Source organism: Euleptes europaea, chromosome 1 (genome assembly GCF_029931775.1).
Source record: "Euleptes europaea isolate rEulEur1 chromosome 1, rEulEur1.hap1, whole genome shotgun sequence".
In the NCBI taxonomy this organism is placed as follows: Eukaryota; Metazoa; Chordata; class Lepidosauria; order Squamata; family Sphaerodactylidae; genus Euleptes; species Euleptes europaea.
This window is the reverse complement of record NC_079312.1, coordinates 179,224,970-179,245,596: the sequence shown is the minus strand read 5'-3', so window position 1 is coordinate 179,245,596 and position 20,627 is coordinate 179,224,970. Positions and strand designations below refer to the sequence as shown.

The window sequence follows — 20,627 nt, the reverse complement described above, 5'->3', positions numbered from 1 at the left end:
GATATTAAGTGTTAAGACAAAGAAAGGGATGGGAACTTGAGGAAGGCAGCTGTTTTCAGCTCCAGCCCCATTTGAAGTGTAGCATCTCATTCCACCTGAAGATTAACAAATGTGCTAGATTCGAGTTCATTAGCTCTTTAGAGACCAACAAGATTTTCGAGGTATGAGCTTTCAAAAGTCAAAATTTCCTTTGCCAGTGGGTAGTTTATGCCCTGAAAATCTTGTCGGTCTGTATTGTGCTACTGGACTCAAATGTAGCTGTTCTACTGCGGACCCTCGGAAACTATCATAAATGCGGGTGCCGTTTTCCAGGTTGGGTTCAAGATGGCTCCCAGGCCTAGCAAGGACTGAAGAACGCTGCTCGGGGAGAGCTAGTTGAGGGGTGTCTTTCCCAAACTTCAGGAGGGCATGAGTTTCCCTAGAGCAGACCAGCTTGCCGCCATCACCGCCACCCCGATCCCAGATCTCCTTTTGTTTATGTTCTCCTGCAGGGCAAATTCTACAGCTGCACAGATGAGGCCAAGCACACGCCAGAGGAGTGCAAGTAGGTACCGTCCAGGCCCCATTACACCTTACTTTAATGATATTGTTCATATGGCCAATTCATCCCTGAACAATGTCACACTGAGATCGAAATAAAAAGGAAGAAAATCGGAGCTATCTAAATAGCCCATAAGGAAATTAGTATTTTTTACTCTTAATTGACTGGGAAAGAAATTTGGCAACTGCCAATGTAATACTAAAATCCGCCCCTGGAAAAGAACCCTCAGATTATCCAGTTTAGAGACAGATTCCCGAATAAAAGGCTTTATCCATCTGACTCTAGCCTCGTTGAGCAAGTCACAGCTAAACAAGGAATGCTGAAGAGCGTCTATTTGGCCAGAACCACATTGACGTACTCTCTCACAGTATGGTACCCTATTTAAATGACCTATTAACTCTCCTGATGGGATGGCATTCAGTCTAGCCAACATAAATAATCGTCTGTATCGCGGGATTATCAGAAAATCAAAATACATTGGGAGGGATTGTGGCAGGTTTAGACCTAGGTATAGAGGTGAGCACACTCTACGTGCTCTTATTGTAGTACTTTCAGAATCCAGTTTTTGCAAGCAGCTCAAGAAGGAAGAAAGAGCTGCCGATGACCCATGCTCTTTTAGGTCAGAAAGAGAGATTCCTAAAGACTGGATACAACTTTCGACCAGTTTACTCCATGCCCCAGCACACCGTAACAGCAGCGGCTCAAGATGCCCAATGCTACTTAGTCCAGGCGCCCAAATGGCATCAGCCAAATCTCCTCCCGTCAGGCTTTGCTTGTTCCGAAGCCCGCTGCAGAAGTCATTGCCTTCATCCCTCTGCTATCCTTTCCCAAAACTCGCCATTCTCTCTGAACTCTCTCAGCCTCATCTTCCTCACAAGATGTCTGTTGTGGAGAGAGGAAGGGAAGGCGATTGTAAGCCAGTTTGATTCTTCCTTAAGTGGTAGAGAAAGTCATCAGTTTGAAACTCCTTAAAGGTAGAGAAAAAGCGGGGTATAAACACCAACTCTTCTTCTACTGATAAGGCTAAGTGACAGAGACTGGTGTTTTAATATGTGTATACCCAAAGGATGGGTGGACAATAATGTATAGAAATATATTTATTTTAATGCGCTGATATCTACATTAAAAAGCATTTAAAATTATATTAAAAGAAAGTACAATGGCAAATAATACAGGTTGATAAACTAAAACCACATTCACAAAAATCACAAAATCACACAAGGTTGGAAGAGACCACAAGGGCCATCGAGTCCAACCCCCTGCCATGCAGGATCCCACAATTAAAGTGCTCCCGACAAATGGCCATCCAACCTCTGCTTAAAGACCTCCAAAGACAGGGACTCCACCACCAAAGACCTCCAAAGACGGGGACTCCACCCCTACCCCGAGGCAGTGCATTCCACTGTCAAATTGCCCTCACCGTCAGAAAGTTCTTCCTAATGTTTAGGTGGAATCGTTTTTCTCTTAGTTTAAATCCATTACTCCGTGTCCTGGTCTCTGAATCAACAGAGAACAAGCTAGTTCCCTCATTAACATGGCATCCCTTCAAATATTTAAACATGGCTATCATGTCACCCCTTAACCTGCTCTTCTCCAGACTAAACAAACCCAGCTCCTTAAGTCTCTCCTCATAGGGCATGGATTCCAGACCTCTGATCATTCTGGTCACTCTCCAAACGCGTTTCGTCCCCCTGGCCTTCATCAGTGGTCTAATAACATCACTTACAATGCACACCAATACATATTACAACATGTATAACAGTATTATAGAAAAATAATAACAACAACCCAGGTATGTATGTAGGGATGTATTCCAATTTGACTTTGTGCCCAATATATTCTGTAAAATTTATAAAAATTAAAGAGCCCAATGCTGTGGAATACTTTCTGTTTGTTCTTTTGTGGGCTGTGTTAGCCTTCCATACAAGGCGTGCATACCAGTATCAACCAGTTAAACGGTCTGCGTTTCCATGCGTTTTGGCCGCTTTTTTAGGGATTTGTTTTATCTCAAATTTGAAAATGCGGGCAAAATGCGGAGAAACACGGGGAGAGTGAGGCAACCTCTGACAGTCGGAAACAGCATGCATAATCAACACAAAGACCCGAAGTCATCGGAGGGGGTGGCGGCGAGGGAAACAGCCACGCGTAGAAGGCCTCAGTCAACTTGCAAACTGGGCAAGAAAAGAGGAGTGATAGCATTGCAACCACTACAAAGCAAGATCTTTCTTCTGACCCTTCTCCCCACCCTACACCCCCCTACAATTCTAGGGGCACATTCATTGTGTACAAGGATGGAGATGTGACTCACCCGATGGTGCGCGAACGCCTCTGGCTGAACAGCGACTTCAACTTCGACAATGTCCCGTCGGGCATGATGGCCCTCTTCACCGTCTCCACTTTTGAGGGCTGGCCAGCGTGAGTCACTCTAGAGGGGTCTGTGCGGTTGTGTTTGTTGTGAGCGCCACGTGCTTTCAAAGAAACCCTTTCCTGGATTCAAACCCTTTCTGGATTTTGATCCCATCCACCCTTCCCTTCACTTCCCGCCTCATCCTATTTATAAAGGCTATAGCTCTTACGTTGCCACCCTCAGCATGACTTTGTGCCTTACTTTTTCTGTCATAAAAAGGGAGCTTTATTAAGCAAGACAGTGTACAATATAACAGAGGGATGAATAGACCCACAACAATTGTGGTCAGACAAGGTATCAAAATCAAGGTTCCTAACATAGTTCTAATTACATGTCAAAATTGGTTATAACAGTTACTGCAGTTAAAACAAATTACATTTCCGTTTTTTGTCTATTGCTCTTAAGGATTATCAAATAAGCCAAAAAGAACCCAATGGCCTTACCAGGCAGGCTCGTTTCTCCAATCTCTGTATCCAAAGCTGGAATCCAGGGAAATCCAATTTGCTATAGTTTTCCATATAACTTTATAGAGAAAACCCATCTATCTTGATCAGCCTTAAGAAATTACAATCATGCAACTACTTCTTAGTATCTGAACGCTTCTGTTGTGAAAAATAATAGACGCATTTGCCTTCGTCAACAAATGTTGCTAAGTGCATCTGCTTACATCAACAGATGTTTCTAAACATGATAAGATAGCAAAGTGGAAGGCCATAAGTTTCTCAGGCCTAAAACTGTAAAACGAAGGGTTACATCATTCTAGCAGGTGTGCAAATGTCCTATACTGGGGATAAGATCACTGCTACTGTGACAGCGTGTAACGGACGGACGTGATCTATGAAGACTCCACCTTTGGCTTGACATCTTACCTCCATGATCTTGGTTCTTTGCTACTTTCTCTCTCCTCCCCACTCCCCTTGTCCCAGGCTGCTGTACAAGGCCATCGACGCCAACGATGAGAACAAGGGCCCCATCTACAACTACCGGGTGGAGATCTCCATCTTCTTCATCGTCTACATCATCATCATCGCCTTCTTCATGATGAACATCTTCGTGGGCTTTGTCATCATCACTTTCCGAGCCCAGGGGGAACAAGAGTACAAGAACTGCGAGCTCGATAAGAACCAGGTACCTGTTTCCCCTTTGCTAAGCAGCTGCTGTTCCCCCACCCAAAAATCCTTCTCATTCCTTTCCTTGCCCAGAGCCAGCTGAAGGGAAAGCAGGAGCAGACTGGGAAGAAGAAGAAGAGCTGGTTTTTATATGCTGATTTTCTCTACCTTTTAAGGAGTCTCAAAGCATTTTACAGTGGGGAAACCCACCCGGTTCACCAGATTAGCCTACACCGCTCATGTGGAGGAGTGGGGAATCAAACCCGGTTCTCCAGATCAGAGTCCCCACTCCTCCACATGAGCGGAGGAGGCTAATCTGGTGAACCAGGTGTATTTCACCACTCCAACACACGAAGCCAGCTGGGTGACCTTGGGCCAGTAACAGTTCTCTCAGCCCCACCTACCTCACAGGTGTCTGTTGTGGGGAGGGGAAGGTGATTGTAAGCCTTAAGTGGTAGTTCTGTCTGTCTGTCTGTCTATCTATCTGCATAGTGTAGTGGTTAAGAGCCGTGGTTTGGAGCGGTAGACTCTGATCTGGAGAACCGGGTTGGTTTCCCACTTCTCCACATGAAGCCAGCTGGGCGACTTTGGGTTAGTCACACTCTCTCAGCCTCACCTACCTCACAGGGTATCTGTTGTGGGGAGGGAAAGGCGATTGTAAGCCGATTTGATTCTTCCTTAAGTGGTAGAGGAAGTTGGCATATAAAAACCAACTCCTCTTCTTCTTTCCCTCCTGCTTCCCACAGCGGCAGTGCGTAGAGTACGCCCTGAAGGCCCAGCCGTTACGGCGCTACATCCCCAAGAACAGATACCAGTACAAGGTCTGGTACATGGTCAACTCCACGGGCTTTGAGTACATCATGTTCATTCTCATCCTGCTCAACACCATAGCGCTGGCTGTACAGGTGAGAGCGGGCAGCCGACGGCAGAAGGGGGCAGTGTCCGTGAAGGGGAGGGGCTGTGGCTCGGTGGCAGAGCATCTGCTTGGCACGCAGAAGGTCCCAGGTTCAATCCCCAGCATCTCCAGTTAAAGGGACTAGGCAGGTAGGTGATGTGAAAGACCCCTGCCTGAGACCCTGGAGAGCCGCTGTTGGTCTGAGTAGACAATACTGACCTTGATGGACCCAGGGTCTGAATCAATATAAGGCAGCTGGGTACCCAAGGTTAAGGCAGCTGGGTACCCAAGGTTGGGTGGGATGAAAAAATATATAAATGAACATATAATTTATTAGAAGCGCTATGTCAAGATTGAAATTATTTAAAAACATTAAAACAGCACAATGGCATTTCTTAAGGCTGATATCTATAACCACAGGCCAGATGCATTTCGGCCTATATGACCTTGCTCAGTGGTCTATTTGAAACCCATGTAAAACAAGCACACATTCACAGATATATATATACATATACAGACAATATAAAACAGACCAGGCCTGTAATAGGTTGTATAATATATTACCAGTTCACAAATACCTGGTAAGATTGTCTCAAATTTTTTATGCTGACTGTATATGTCTCCCATATAAGATGTGTGCAATTATCAACCTGGTAAAACAATATAATGGGCTTGCTCCTCTGATCCTGGAGAGAATAGGCATTCATCATGACTAGTATCCATTTTGACTAGTAGTCATGGATAACTCTATCCTCCATAAGAGCATACGGAAAGCCCTGCTGGATCAGACCAAGGCCGCTCAAGTCCAGCAATATGTTCACACAGAGACCCAACCAGGTGCCTCTAGGAAGCCCACAAACAAGACAGCTGCAGCAGAATTGTCCTGCCTGTGCTTCACAGCACCTAATATAATAAACATGCTCCTCTGATCCTGGAGAGAATAGGTCTGCATCATGACTAGTATCCATTTTTACCAGTAGCCATAATGAGTAGCACTACAGATGAAGAGCAGAAAGAGGCCTTCGTGTTAATGGCTCCAGTTTGCAGGACAGCAGAAGGGGGAGGAAACCGAGAGGATCCGGGGAGGCGAAATTTAGCTCTACTCGAGAGGCAGGGAGTTTGAGAGATGCTGATCCCCCTGATGTTCCTCTAAGTTATTATTGTTATCGTGTTTTTTTTTAATTCATTAAAACATTTCTGTCCTGCCTTTCTTCGTGGTTCAAGGCAGCTTACCAGAATTGCATCTCTCCTTTCCCGGCCTCCTCTCTCCCACCCCTCAGCACCACGAACAATCGATGCCCTTCAACTACGTTATGGACTTGCTCAACATGATCTTTACGGGACTCTTCACCGTCGAGATGGTGCTGAAAATCATCGCCTTCAAGCCCAAGGTTTGGGAGTTGGGGAGTTTTGATGAAGGGTTTTTTAAAAAATGGCTCCAGAGATTCTCCCCTCCGCAAACCACCTCTGAACATCTCTTGCCCTGACCTGGATGGCCCAGGCTACCCTGATCTTGTCATATCTCAGAAGCTAAGCAGGGTCGGCCCTGGTTAGTATTTGGATGGGAGACCAGCAAGGAAGTCCAGGGTTGCTGTGCAGAGGAAGGCAATGACAAATCACCTCTGAACGTCTCTTGCCCTGACCTGGATGGCCCAGGCTACCCTGATCTTGTCATATCTCAGAAGCTAAGCAGGATTGGCCCTGGTTAGTACTTGGATGGGAGACCAGCAAGGATATCTAGGGCTGCTGTGCAGAGGCAGGCAATGGCAAACCACCTCTGTTCATCTCTTGCCCTGAAAACCCTACAGGGCCACCATAAGACACCTGTGAGTTGACAGCACTTTATACACAATGGGATGTGAGCCAACAAGGGGCATGTTGGGCCCAAACAATCGCAGGGCTTTGTGGGTTAGAACAGGGGGCCTGTGGCAGCGCTGGAGCACCGGTGGCAATGCAGTCCCTGTGGGCACCATTCACATTAGGGGAACCCCATCCCATTTCCCTTCACGCTTACATCGCTGCTAAAAACGTCTGGTAAGAATCGTGTGGCGCGTATGCGAATGGTGTATCTGAGCCTTGCTCTGGCTGACCTTCCCATGGGTGGGCGGGGGGGTGGGGGACTCAATCTTAGCAAGACAGACCGAGAACCTAAAAGTTGAGCGGCAGATTTGTACAAAATACTGATATTGTTTATTACATAGCATACACCCAATTAAAAACACTAGGCCCCAAAATGAGGCTAATCAGTTAAAAGACTCCAACAAGATAATTGCTAATTTACAAACAGGGTTGATGATCATAAATATCTGTAAATGACCAGTGGACAACTAAACGTGTTTCAGCCTATGGGGCCTTTTTCAGTGGTCATACATACAATTCCATATTTTAGATACACGTCCTGAAATACGTACAAAGGTATGCTAAAAATAATTGCCTTCTATATAGCGTGGCCTGTTGTCACTTATTGGTTTAAAGTCTGGAATATTCACTATTTAAATTGGCTGACCCTGAGGTCTTGTAATGTATTTCCTATTTCATCAGGATGTGTCTATCCTCAATCAATGATAAAGCGTATTGGCCAATACACTAGTGTTTTTAATTGGATGTACACTATATCAAAGGAGCCCCGTGGCGCAGAGTGGTAAGCTGCAGTACTGCAGTCCAAGCTCTGCTCACGACCTGAGTTTCATCCCGACGGAAGTTGGTTTCAGGTAGCCGGCTCAAGGTTGACTCAACCTTCCATCCTTCCGAGGTTGGTAAAATGAGTACCCAGCTTGCTGGGGGTAAAGGGAAGATGACTGGGGAAGGCACTGGCAAACCACCCCGTAAACAAAGTCTGCCTAGGAAACGTCGGGATGTGACGTCACCCCATGGGTCAGGAATGACCCGGTGCTTGCACAGGGGACCTTTACCTTTTTACACTATATCAAAGCTTCTTAAACTGTGGGTCACGACCCCATATTTTATATACCTATATAGCCGGGGTGGCGTAAAAATTTCTCAGGCAAAAAGGGGTCACGAGTGGAAAAAGTTTAAGAAACCCTGCACTATATAATAAACAACATCAGTACTTTGTATAAATTTGCAGCTCAACTTTTAGGTTCTCTGGCTGAACTTCCCAGGCAGAAATGGTTGCAGGGGGAATTTTTTTGTTGGTCTCTTGCAGCACTACTTCGTCGATGCATGGAACACTTTTGATGCTCTGATCGTGGTAGGGAGTGTTGTGGACATCGCCGTCACAGAAGTGAATGTGAGTGATCCCCCCACATTTCAGGCTGTTCCAGACCTCAATGTTCTCTTGTTTGTTTCCTCACATTTCTATGATAGACCGGCCAGAAAGTCTGTAAATTTTCATAGAATCATAGAGTTGGAAGGGACCACCAGGGTCATCTAGTCCAACCCCCTGCACAATGCAAGAAATTTGCACTATCCTTCCCCCACACACCTCGTGACCCCCACTACATGCCCAGAAGATGGCCAAGATGCCCTCCCTCTCATCATCTGCTTAAGGCTATAGAATCAGCATTGCTGACAGATGGCCATCTAGCCTCTGCTTAAAAACCTCCAGGGAGGAGAGCTCACCATCTCACGAGGAAGCCTTTTCCACTGAGGAACCGCTCGAATTGTTAGATACGTTACATATGTTCCACACGTGTAAATTTGAATGTGTGATTTAAACCTCATATTTTCCCAGGTACCGGTCCCCAGTTTCATTTGTAAACTGGATGCACATTGGCTCTTTCTTATGCACAGATGTGTAGAGACACATGCAGCATATACATGTGTCGGCTGTAACACGTCAACAGGGCTAGTGCAACTCAAATATACCTCCACTACCATGAGGACTAGAAACACACTTTGCAAGAAAGATATCTAAATGTTGTGCCAGCTTCCATTTTCTGCTCCAAATTTTGGACGCGCGTGAGGCGTGAGATGAAACGCTCCTGCTTCGCGCAAAACATCTTTTGTCTTCCTGGATCCATCACTCTCCTTCACAACTGCCTTGTCTTTTTGTCTCTGTTTATCTGTCCGTGCATCCATTCTGTTCCCCCTCTCATTCATCTGTTTTCTGCCATTCTGCTGCTTCCCATTGGATATTTTGGCATGTGGCTTCCTCTCCACCATCTTCATTTTGTCGACGCCATTCCCTTCGTCCTGTCGCATTAGAACGGAGGACACGTTGGAGAGGTATTAGCCTTGTGTTTAATCCCAGAGATATTTGGGGGTGGGCTGTGGAAGGGTGACTGAGACCTGCTGAGTGGGGGCAACAAACAGGTTCATAAATGAGGGTGATGATATCTCTAGAAATGGAACTGCGGTTAGCTAAGCAATCCAGGATCAGAGGAGCATGTCTCTTATATTGGGTGCTGTGGAACGCAGGCAGGATAATGCTGCTGCAGTCGTCTTGCTTGTTGGCTTCCTAGAGGCACCTGGTTGGCCCCTGTGTGAACAGACTGCTGGACTTGATGGGCCTTGGTCTGATCCAGCACAGCCTTTCTTATGGAGGATGGTCTGTTGCAGCACTACTAGTCCAAATGGCTACTAGTCCAAATGGCTACTAGTCCAAATCCATGGCTACTAGTCCAAATGGATACTAGTCATGATGCATACCTATTCTCTCCAGGATCAGAGGAGCATGCCCATTATATTAGGTGCTGTGGAACGCAGGCAGGATAATGCTGCTGCAGTCGTCTTGTTTGGGGGCTTCCTAGAGGCACCTAGGAAAAGACCGTCATGATAGGAAAAGTTGAGGGCAGCAGGAAAAGAGGAAGACCCAACAAGAGATGGATTGACTCAATAAAGGAAGCCACAGCCTTCAATTTGCAAGATCTGAGCAAGGCTGTCAAAGATAGGACATTTTGGAGGACTTTCATTCATAGGGTCGCCATGAGTCGGAAGCGACTTGACAGCACTTAACACACACACACAGAGGCACCTGGTCGGCCTCTGTGTAAACAGACTGCTGGATTTGATGGGCCTTGGTCTCATCCACCAGGGCTTTCCTTATGTTCTTATGTTTTTATGCCATCTTGTGCTATGGGGTAAAGATAGTGAGCATGGAAGTTTCGGAAAGTGAGGGGGACCTACATGAGAAGGGAAATCCCATTTGCCCTACACTTTCTGTCTTCACTCCTCTTGTTGTGACTCCACCTTTCCTCCCCACTTCCTTTTCTCTCCCACCACTTGCTCTTTTCTCCCACCCTGGCTCACCTACTCACCCATCCATCTTTCTGCCTGCCCGCCCCGCTTTATGCCCCTCCTTCCCCCAGCTGGCTGTGTCTTCATTCCCCTTCTCTGCCCCTTTTCTCCCCACTCCCCTCAAACTACTTTTCATGGTGTCCCTGGGTGCCAAAGCGACCCCTTCCAATGAGAAAACTTCATTCTGTTCTGTTCTGTTCTGTTCTGTTCTGTTCTGTTCTGTTCTGTTCTGGGGAATCGGAAATAGGTTGTGATGTGTTCTGCCAAGCATTGGGCAAGCCAGCATGGTGTAGTGGTTAAGAGCGGCAGACACTAATCTGGAGAACCGGGTTTGATTCCCCGCTCCTCCATTCGAAGCCTGCTGGGTAGGGTTGCCAGGTGCCTGGTGGTGGCGGGCAAACCCCCGGTAATTCGCCCCTCTGCCGGTCAACCACCTGAGGGTCGGCGGGCAAACGTACATGCATGCGCTGTTGGCACGTGGCACTTCCGGTTTACAACCGGAAGTGCCGCCTTGCGAGGGGCCTTTTCCTCTTAGTTTGAGTGGTAAAGGGCCGCTTTACCGCTCAAACTAAGAGGAAAAGGCCCCTTGCAAGGCGGCACTTCCAGTTGTAAACCAGGAAAAAAACCCGCACCCACAGTCCCATAGCCTCCCGCCGGAGCAGAGGAGGGACCTGGGAAGACTACTGTTGGGTGACCTTGGGCCAGTCACAGTTCTCATCGAACTCTCCCAGCCCCACCCACCTCACAAGGTGTCTGTTGTGCATATGAACACATGACGCTGCCTTCTACTGAACCAGACCCTTGGTCCATCAAAGTCAGTATTGCCTACTCAGACTGGCAGCTGCTCTCCGGGGTCTCAGGCGGAGGTCATTCACATCACCTACCTGCCTAGTTCCTTTAACTGGAGACGCCGGGGATTGAACCCGGGACCTTCTGCATGCCAAGCAGATGCTCTACCACTGAGGAAGGGAAGGTGATTGTGAGCTGCTTTGAGACTCCTTAAAGGCAGAGAAAAGCGGAGCATAAAAACCAACTCTTCTTCTTCTGTATGCTTGGACAGAGGTGTATTGTGTGGGGCATGAGAATGAGGCATGATTGCGTGGGGAGGCCAGCATGGAACGTGGATCTGAAGGCGCCGTCTTCAGGTTGGCCCTGGACTTTAGGCAGCCTCGGCTTGGTGCACATCGTTTCCATGCCTCGGACTCTGCGCTTTCCTTTCTGCTGTTTCTTCCACATTACCCTGCCATGTGCTTCGCTCCCTCGGCCCCAGCTTGTGTTTTGCAGCATATGGCTGCAGAAAAAAAAAGGGGGAGAGTGGCATGGTTGCCTAGCAACCGCCTAGCACTTTCCCTGCTAATCTAGGACTAATAAAAATGCCTGCAACGGGGCAAAACAGGCAGCCGTGCACCTGGAAGAATGAGCGGTAGCCATATCCAACAACGGCCTGGTTGTTCCTCTCTCCAAAGCATGCATTTGGGCAGGGATGTCAAGCTCAATTATTATGAGGGTCGGATATGGCAAAAATGCCACTTGATCGGGCCGGGCCTCGCCACCCAAGATCGGGCGGGGTGGTGGTGGCTGCCTCAGTTGGCTCACAGGCCAGATAAGAGAAGAAGAAGAGTTGGTTTTCATATGCCGACTTTCTCTATCACTTAAGGAAGAATCAAACCGGCTTACAATCACCTTCCCTTCCCCTCCCCACAACAGACACCCTGTGAGGTAGGTGGGGCCGAGAGAGCTCTAAGAGAACTGTGACTAGCCCAAGGTCACCCAGCGGGCTTCATGTGTAGGAGTGGGGAAGCCAACCGGATTCTCCAGATTAGCCTCCGCCGCTCACGTGGAGGGAGTGGGGAATCAAACCCCAAGGGGTCTAGACAAGGGGTGTCGAACTCAATTGCTATGAGGGTCAGATATGGCATAAACATCACTTGCTTGGGCCGGGCCATGCCTCGACAGCCCAGATCGAGCGGGGGGGGGGGGAGCTCTCTGGCCAGATAAGAGCTCTCAAGGGGCCGGATCCAGCCCGCAAGCCTTATTTCGACACCCCTGCATTTGAGGCACGGGATGTCATTTGCCTCATGAGTAGGCCCACCTGATTCCTCCCCGTACAGAGGCAGCATGCCTCCATTCCAGTACCTGTCACTCGGGAAAAGACGAATTGGGATCTCAGATGGGCTTGTTGCCCTGACCAGGATGGCTCATGCTAGCTTGATCTCGGAAGCTAAGCAGAGTTGGCCCTGGTTAGTACGTGGATGGGAGACCATCAAGGAACTCTAGGATCCTCTTGCATTGCTTATTAGATATCTCCTCCTATTGACTGCATTGATTTACGCTGTGTAACTCACCTGGGCCCTGCCCCTGGATGGCCCAGGCTAGCCTGATCTCGTCAGGTCTGAAGACTAAGCAGGGTCTTCCCTGGTTAGTACTTGGATGGGAGACCACCGAGGAAGTCCAGGGTTGCTATGCAGAGGCAGGCAACGGCAAACCACTATCTCTTGCCTTGACCTGGATGACCCAGGCTGGCCAGATCTCAGAAGCTAAGCAGGGTCGGCCCTGCTTAGGACTTGCATGGGAGACCACCGAGGAAGTCCAGGGTTGCCCAGGCCTAAGTGCCCGCTTGTTGAGGTTTCGTACGCGTGCTGACCCGCGTTCCTTCTCCGCAGAGCTCGGAGGACAGCTCCCGCATCTCCATCACCTTCTTCCGCCTCTTCCGCGTCATGCGCCTGGTGAAGCTGCTCAGCAAAGGGGAGGGCATCCGCACCCTCCTCTGGACCTTCATCAAGTCCTTCCAGGTCATCAGCTTTTCACGGGAGGTGTGGGGTGGAAAGGAAGGCGTGGGGGGATAGAGGCCCCTGGGCACGGTCTATCCAGGGCTCCACAAAAACCTGGAACCAGCCCTGTCTGCCTGCCTCCCTGCATTTCTCCATCCTCGTATGGGAAAGGCAAGAGCACTCATCAGCACGGTGCCTGAAAGCAATGTTTGGTAGGAAATCTGGGTTGAAGCCAGGGTTGCCAACTCCAGTTTGGGGGAATTTCTGGAGATCTGGGGGGTGGAGCCTTGAGAAGACAGGGTTTGGAGGGGGAGGGGTGTAATGCCGTGTTCTCCGTGATCTCTGTCATCTGGAGATCTGTTGTAACGCTGGGAGATCTCCAGGCCTCACCTGGAGGTTGGCAACCCTAGGCTGAACCCAGCCTATCCGTAGAGCAGATCCCTCCTTCCAAAGTCACTCTGTATCTGTTCCGCCTCCAGGCGCTGCCGTATGTCGCCCTTCTCATTGCCATGATCTTCTTCATCTATGCTGTCATCGGCATGCAGGTGAGTAGGGCCCAGCCCCACCCCAGACGCTTCGAGAAGCAGACTAAAGTACGCATGTTTCTGCCAACCGGTGATCGTCTGTACCAGGTGTATCAAACTCAATTGTCACAAGGGCTGGATATGACATAAATGCCACTTGGGCCATGCCTCACCAGCCCAGATCGAGGTTGAGGGGGTGGCTGCCTCGGCTGGTTTGCGGGCTGGGTAAGAGCTCTCAAGGCACCAGATCCGGCCCTCGGGCCGTATGTTTGACCTCCCTGGTCTATACTGTCTTGGCTTGCCACCATGTGGGAATACTCTTCCTTTAGGTGGTAGGGTAATTAGGTCATATTTGAGAGTGGCCATCAACAGACAGGATAGGATTTATGTTTTAGTTAGATCAGACTTTTATTATTTTTACCGTAAATGTTATGCATATTGTATTTACATGTTCAGGATAAGTGGAAGACCCAACAAGAGATGGATTGACTCTATAAAGGAAGCCACGGCCCTCAGTTTGCAAGACCTGAGCAAGGCTGTTAAAGATACCACGTTTTGGAGGATGTTGATTCATAGGGTCGCCAGGAGTCAGAATTGACAGCACTTAACACACACACACATTTACATGTTGCCATCCGCCCTGAGCCCGGTTTGCCAGGAAAGGGCGGGGTACAAATTGAATAAAATAAATTTCTGAAGAAGTTTTATACTTTTCAGCATCGGTGTTGCTAGAACTGTGCGCCATGATTGTGCAGGGCCCTGGGTAAACAGGGTGTTTTAAAAATGGAGGCATTCAGCCGTCTGACTTGTGCCGGCCAACTTGTGGCACTGAAGAGTTTTCTACCCCACACATGATACTCTAGTCTGAGTATCACATTTGTTTCTCTGCTTTGCAAATTGAACAGGAGGAGTGCGTGAGAAACATGCACATCTTGTCCATGGGTACCCGAAGCAGCGTCCTGCTATAGACCTAGCAGCGCCAGGTGTGTGGTTTTTTTTCCAGGCGAGCTGGAGAAGAGGGCTGAGTCATTTGCCCGTTTGCCTCTGAAATGTTTTCCCACCTCGGATCTCTTTGTTCCTTTGTGACCTGACCTGCAGAACCCGTTTCCTTGTCTTTCAGACCTTTGGGAAAGTGGCGCTGCAGGATAACACTCCGATCAACCGCAACAATAACTTCCAGACTTTTCCGCAGGCCGTGCTGCTGCTATTCAGGTATCCCCCCCCTCCTCTTCGTCCTCCTCTTTCCGCTTTAACTCTCTCTGGCAGAGAACCGCAGCTCTCGTATCAGCCGTCTTAGAGGCAGTCCCAAGGAAAATATAAATGGAACATGAAAAAAAAAAGATACGCTTTCTTAGAACCTGCTGACCTGAAGGGGAGAATTCAGGTGCTTTGTCCAGTAATAAATCACCTGAAGTCACCTCCGATGAAGCAGAATCACTCCAGCGTTCCAGAAGGGCACATTCTCTCCCTCCCTGCTTCCCACTACCTCCATATACTCAAATTTATGTCTGCCAAGTAAGATGAAAGCACCTCTTCATGGATGGGCTATTTTCCTTGCTTCCTACTCAGTTCAGCCTCAGCATAAATGAGAAACGAAAGCAAGCGAATGGTTTGTGATGCCACTCTACCACTTAAGGGAGGCTCAAACCGGCTTACAATCACCTTCCCTTTCCTCTCCCACAACAGACACCCTGTGAGGTAGGTGGGGCTGAGAGAGCTGTGACCCAGCCCAAGGTCACCCAGTTGGCTTCATGTGTAGGAGTGGGGAAACAAATCCAGCCCACCAGATTAGCACCCGCAGCTCATGTGGAGGAGTGGGGAGTCAAACCCGGCTCTCCAGATTAGACTCCTTGGGTGACTTTGGGCTAGTCACAGCTCTCTCAGCCCCACCTACCTCACAGGGTGTCTGTTGTGGGGAAGGGAAGGCGATTGTGAGCCGGTTTGATTCTCCCTTAAGTGATAGAGAAAGTCGGCATAGAAAAACCAACTCTTCTTCTTCTTCACCTTTACCGAAGCGGTTTACGGTTTAAGTCTTGCCTTCGAGTGGGCGTCCCCCGGACCATGGGATGCCCACTTGCGTAAGGGCGCGTCTGTCCCAGCTCTGTGGCCTGCCTTCACCTTGCTCCCCCCTCTCCAGGTGCGCCACAGGGGAAGCCTGGCAGGAGATCATGCTGGCCAGCTTGCCCGGCAAACGCTGCGATCCAGAGTCCGATTATGAGCCCGGGGAAGAGTTCACCTGCGGCAGCACCTTCGCCATCGTCTACTTCATCAGCTTCTTCATGCTCTGCGCCTTCCTGGTGAGTAGGGTTGCCAACCTCCAGGTGGTGTAAAGAAAAAAACAGCACACAGGCTCACCATAAATCACAAAGCCCTATAATCTATATCACAATGAATAATTCTTATTATGTTCTATCACCAATATTTACACATGTATTTACAGCATTCAAAACTGTGTGCAGACAGTGTGCATCATACGTACAAAAGGCTCTGATATAACCTAAAGCGAAGGAGACCAAGATATTAAAAGTTCCCGACAAATGGTGAAAGGTTGAAGGGAAGGTAATTGTAAGCCTTTGGGGTGGGGCTGTGGCTGAATGGCAGAGCACCCACTTGTCATGCAGAAGGTCCCAAGTTCAATCCCTGGCATGTCCAGTTGAAAGGACCTCCACCTGAGACCCTGGAGAGCCACTGCCGGTCAGAGTAGTCTGTAGTGACGATGGACTGATGGTCTGATTCAGTATAAGGCAGTTTCTGGTGTCTCTGAAGGTGCCACTGGTTTATTCAAGTTTTGTTCTCCCTGCCTGCCTGTGGTGGCCTGCTTGGAAGCGTCCATTGACCTCTGACCTGCTCTCTCTCTCTCTTGCATCTCTTCTAGATCATTAACCTCTTTGTCGCTGTCATCATGGACAATTTTGACTATCTAACCCGCGACTGGTCCATTCTGGGTCCCCACCATCTCGATGAGTTCAAGCGGATCTGGTCGGAATATGACCCAGCTGCCAAGTAAGAGACCACACTTCTTTTCCCTGCAGTCCTAGTCCCTACTAATAAATTCCAGATCCCCCTCCCCAATCAAAACACCTGCGTTAATTTGCGGAACTCACTGCCGCGTGATGTCGCGGTGACCACTGGTTCAGGTGGCTTTAAAATGGGGTTATGCAAATTCATGGATGCCCAACTGGAAACTTCACATTCAGAGGCCGTGTCCACTGCTGAGGGACAATTGTGGGGGGGGGGGTCACATCTGTGGTTCTTCTGGAGTTTCTGGTACAATACTGTGAGGGAAAAGGATCGTGGACTAGATAGACTGTTGGCCTTCTCCAGTAGGGCTTTTTCTTCTGTTCATAAATCATCATCGCGTTTATAATTAGAAAGTGCTTCAAGGGCTAGCTACTGTACAAGGATTCTACTGTACAAGGATTCATATACTGGGGATAGCAGGTATACCTGGGCCCTCCTGCAGTCTTGGCACTTTCCACCAGGGGCAGCAGTGAGAAGGCTTCCAATTTTCCTGTCCTTAGTAGTCTGTTGTTAAAAAGGTAAAGGTCCCCTGTGCAAGCACCGGGTCATTTCTGACCCATGGGGTGACGTCACATCTCGACATTTCCTAGGCAGACTTTGTTTACGGGGTGGTTTGCCAGTGCCTTCCCCAGTCGTCTTCCCTTTACCCCCAGCAAGCTGGGTACTCATTTCACCGACCTCGGAAGGATGGAAGGCTGAGTCAACCTTGAGCCGGCTACCTGAAACCGACTTCTGTCGGGATCGAACTCAGGTCGTGAGCAGAGCTTTTGACTGCAGTACTGCAGCTTACCACTCTGCACCATGGGGCTCCGATAGTCTGTTGTTACCATGGCCAAAATCCAAGATTCTGCCACTTGAGGCGTCAGAGAGACATTGACCCTGACCCTCTGACAAAGGATGTCTTTGTGAAACGAATGTCTTTTCTAGATGATGCCATTACAATCCCAGTTTGCATCTCTTGTAGCCCTAGCAGGGGGAGCCGCATCTGTGCCACAGCTCCCCCACCCCCTTGAAATGCCCTCATTTTGTTCCTTCAGGGGTCGCATCAAGCACCTCGATGTGGTGGCCCTGCTACGCCGGATACAGCCACCCTTGGGTTTCGGGAAGCTCTGCCCCCACCGTGTAGCTTGCAAGGTAATCCTCTGTCTGTTTGGATGTGAGTCCTAGATTCTCTCTTGCGGTCTGAATAGCCTTGATTAGCCTGAGCTCTTTAGAGCTTGGAAGCTAAGTTGGTCTCTTGCCTTGACCTGGATGGTGCAGGATAGCCTGTTCTCCTCAGATCTCAGAAGTTAATTAGGGTTGGCCCTAGTTAGGACTTGGATGGGAGACCACCAGGGAATACCAGGGTCACTATGCAGAGGCAGGCAATAGCAAACCACCTTCATTCATCTCTTGCCTTGAAAACCCTTTGAGGGGTCGCCATAAGTTGGCTGTGACCCAACAGGAGGATAATAGGGTTTGTGGTCAGGGTGACGAAGGACCGCGGTAAGGAAGGGCCTGGGAGTGGGCCAGGATTCTTGGATTCATTTCTGTGTCTCTGCAGAGGTTGGTAGCGATGAACATGCCCCTGAACTCCGATGGGACGGTCACCTTCAACGCCACCCTCTTTGCTCTGGTGCGGACGTCCCTCAAGATCAAGACGGATGGTGAGCTGCAAAAAGGTGCTAAAGGCACCATATTCTGGGGTTCCACAAACCCGTTTGCCCGGTGGCAACTGCCCTTCCAACTTCTAGAGAACATACCTGCCCTGTTTGGCATGCCCAGGAGATCCATTCCTCGGAGGAAAGGGACACAGGAGAGGGAGACTGCTTAAGTTGGTGTGCCAGAAAATGTCCTGCTGCATTGTAACACAAAAGAAAAAAAATGGGACATGTAGTACCTCAGGAGGAGGTGCTGATGTCCATCCCTACTGACCACTTGGGTACCGCCATGGCTCTGAGGTTCAGGGCAGGGGTTGGATGCAGAGTGTGGGAACGTGCCTAGAGACAGAAATGTCACAGCAACCCGCATCCCTTGGTTTCCAGGTTGATTTGGGAAATCCATCGATCTTGGGGGGTCCAGTGGGCAAGGCTGGCCCTGTCCCCAGCCCAAAAAAATATATACGGGGGGGGGGGTGGTACAATATGGCAGGTAGGGCTGGCCACAATTGGCGGTGCATGCTGCAAATTTGATAGCATAAAGGCACCATTGTGGATGCTAGACCTGTGGAAGGGGAAGAGCTTTCTTCCTTCCATCAGAGCCAGCTCAGGCTAGGGAAGTGTCCCTCGTGCCCTCCACCCATGCTGTCCACTTCCTCCCTTCCCCCACAAGATCTAGTCTGCAGTCTGCACTTTTTGTGAAGGCTGGCTTAGATCCTGCTGAGGCTGCATGCTCCTGCCGCCACCTCCCGCCACATAGCAGCTGCCCACTGGTTGGCACTCCAAGTGGCTGCTTGGGTCGCTCGGGATTAGGGTCACCATCCTCAGGTGAGGCCTGGAGATCTCTTGGAATTTCAACTGGTCTCTGGACTACAGAGATCAGTTCCCCTGGAGAAAATGGCTGCTTTGGAGGGTGGACTCTATAGCATTCTATCCGGTCGAGGCTCCTCCCCTTCCCAAACCCTCCCCTCTCCAGGCTTCACCTCCAAATCTCTAGGAATTTCCCAAATGTGGTGGGAATCTTTTGTTGTCCCCCCTTCTAGTTTGTTGTGCATGGCCCTCTCTGCCTGCTTCACTTACCAAAAAGCAACCCATAGAGATCTGGCTAGAAAAGGACCTTTCATACAGAGAAACATTCTTACACAGTCATTCTTAAACATCATTCAAGCCATATGAGCAGTAAACCATTCAGTTTTATTGAACTTACAAAAAGAATATGAAGCAAAGGAGAAAGCAATATTTAACATATATGACAGTACTTAACAAACGTACATATTGACAGACAACAGATACAGAGGCCCCTGGGTCACTTCCAGAGAGAGAGACAGAGATGGCAACCATTCAAAGGGTCTGTGGTCTCTCAGTGGAAGGACGAAGGACTGAGGATTTGGGTCAGCCTTTTATGGAGGAGAGGGTCTCAAACAGACCCCTCCCTGTCACATTCTTAGGAAATGGGTTTTCACAAATCATGACTAAAATTGTTTAGAAATATCTTGTTCCATAATAATTCTTTCAGTATCCGGGTCTGCTATCTGATTGTCCTGTCCATCAATGTTCCAAAACAATCTCCTCCTAGAGTGGGCAGACAATTTGCCGCCTGCTTGAACGGCCTTGATTTGGAGCATGCAATGTGCTTTGGGTGACTAGCTCCTGTGCCCTTTAGGGTCAAGAGCCTAATTGGAGCTGATGTAAGCTAAAAGGGCTGTTTTCTGAAAGTCAGGTTTTTGTGTGGTATGCAGGTGGTCATTTCCAACCCAAACTCATTTAATATAAATTAATGATATATATTGAACATGAACTAATGTTCAATACTTAAAATTCTCGCGACACCAACCCAGAGTTGGCAACTCTATGTGGCCAGTGAAGTGGATCTACTTCCTGCTGGAGGGGTTATTTGTGACCATACACAACGGCTATTGAACCATGCTATAGTGCGTTACTATTGTATATCCCAGAGCTAACGTCTGCTAGAAATGAGATCTAGATTAGAGCAGTGCTCTTCCGGTAATACCCCCCACCCCCGGAAACAGCCTTTGGGCTTTTCTGCATTCTCTTTTTCCTCGTCTCTAAGTTCCTGTTTCTTTGGTGTTTTTTTTTTAAAGTTCTGCACGTCTTTTGCTCCCTCTAGTGGTCGATTCGATATCACACCCGTTTTTATCAAGAGTAGAAAACTGCTGTTTAAATCAGCAGGGAAACAAGCTAGATTTAATCTTCTGCTATATCGAATTGACCCCTATTGGGAAAAAGGCATGTGTGGAACTTTAAAAAACAACACGAGGAAACAGGAACTTTGAGACGAGAATGCGGAAAAGGCCTTTGTCTTTCTCCCTAGAGGTTTTAGACTGTGAACCTAGCTGTTCGGTCCCAAAATCGTCGCTTCTTTCTCATTATTCTCCTGACTCCATCTCGTTCTTCTTTGACTTGGGACCCCACCCCTCCTGTTCCACAGCTCTTTGCCTCGATGCCCCTCCCCAGGCAGGCCCTGCAGCAGCTCCATAATGGAGGCATCCGGAAAATCACCTC

General features: G+C 48.8%; 1 protein-coding gene across 1 annotated transcript in view; it reads left to right on the top strand.

Moving 5' to 3' along the window:
• CACNA1F (calcium voltage-gated channel subunit alpha1 F) overlaps positions 1-20,627 on the top strand; it is a 77,333-nt gene that overhangs the window by 40,564 nt on the left and 16,142 nt on the right. Inside the window, 13 exon segments of the mRNA XM_056850406.1 lie at positions 492-544; positions 2,810-2,956; positions 3,875-4,076; positions 4,804-4,962; positions 6,233-6,343; positions 8,119-8,202; positions 12,815-12,943; positions 13,402-13,467; positions 14,567-14,658; positions 15,584-15,743; positions 16,322-16,449; positions 17,505-17,601; positions 18,011-18,113. Of these exon segments, the coding sequence (XP_056706384.1) occupies positions 492-544; positions 2,810-2,956; positions 3,875-4,076; positions 4,804-4,962; positions 6,233-6,343; positions 8,119-8,202; positions 12,815-12,943; positions 13,402-13,467; positions 14,567-14,658; positions 15,584-15,743; positions 16,322-16,449; positions 17,505-17,601; positions 18,011-18,113 (1,531 nt within the window).